The following is a 1,032-nucleotide window of genomic DNA, read 5'->3' on the forward strand; positions in this document are numbered from 1 at the left end:
CTGTAGTTCTCAATCCCCTCAGCTTATAGATAGTTATTACTTTAGACACAGACATATGTATATAAGGGATAAGTACCTTGATAAACACAGTACATCCTATACCCACAATAAACACTCTAGCAGATCTGTGAGCCTGAGACAACATGGTTGAGGATGAAGTTCAAGCTGTGGAAATACACATCTGATCAATACTGTTCTAGCTATGTTTGAAAGCCAGAGATGACCACACAATCCTGCAGGTAACTGATCACTATAGTCAGAGCTTACTACTAAGTACTAGCTAGAGATCATACTCACATATTCTTCGGTTGCCAGACCAGATGACAATGATTATTGAGCTTAAACCAAGCTTTGACTGTCAGATAGTTACATCCAGGATAGCATAGAAAATACATGGAAAGCATACACAACAAGCAACAGAGGAACATACAAATGGTACAAAAGAAGAAAGTGTTTGGATCAATACATGGTAGAATCCTGTAATCTCCACCTCCTCAATGGTCCCAGCCACCAAATCGACCAGTTTTCTCGCGACGTCGGTGGTGGAGGTGCGCGTCGCCTCTGCCCACCCCTCGATGGCCTCCTCTCCCTTCATGCCTCCTCCCTGTCCAAGTCATCTTCGTTATGCGTCTGAGTGTGCGAGGCCAAGTCCTCTCGATCTTGTATTTCTGCCAACTCATTCTCCCTCCTCTCCCTCTCTCTCAATCCAAAGCTTCCAAGTCCCCACCCAACAACGTCCGTATCTGCAGCTTCTGGTGATGTACCGGACGTTCTTGCAGCAGCAGCCACCTCGTTTCCATATACTGCCCGTCTTAAGCGCATACGTTCGAGTGCTTGACTATGTGCTGCAGCAAGATGCGCTCTGTGTAGAAGGTGGTAGAAGTGCGAGAGTGCGAGCATGGGAGGTGTTGTGCGAAGTCGGGACAGTATATTACTCGGCCCAGCCTCCGTCGTCGTCGGTGAGCTCGCCGTAGTTGACGCAGACGATGCTTCCACAGCTTGGGTTATGTTGGCTCCTCTTGAATGATCCGT

The 1,032-nt window shown here is 47.6% G+C and overlaps 1 protein-coding gene across 1 annotated transcript; it reads right to left on the reverse strand.

The window, feature by feature from the left end:
- Positions 1–591: 591 nt before the first annotated feature.
- On the reverse strand, positions 592–1,011 carry FOMMEDRAFT_163346 (uncharacterized protein; the record flags this gene model as incomplete). The annotated part of the gene is made up of 1 exon (XM_007272233.1): positions 592–1,011. A coding segment is annotated over one exon (420 nt), but the record flags the coding sequence as incomplete, so codon positions are not given.
- Positions 1,012–1,032: the final 21 nt, after the last annotated feature.

This window comes from Fomitiporia mediterranea, assembly GCF_000271605.1.
Source record: "Fomitiporia mediterranea MF3/22 unplaced genomic scaffold FOMMEscaffold_541, whole genome shotgun sequence".
Classification (NCBI taxonomy): domain Eukaryota; kingdom Fungi; phylum Basidiomycota; class Agaricomycetes; order Hymenochaetales; family Hymenochaetaceae; genus Fomitiporia; species Fomitiporia mediterranea.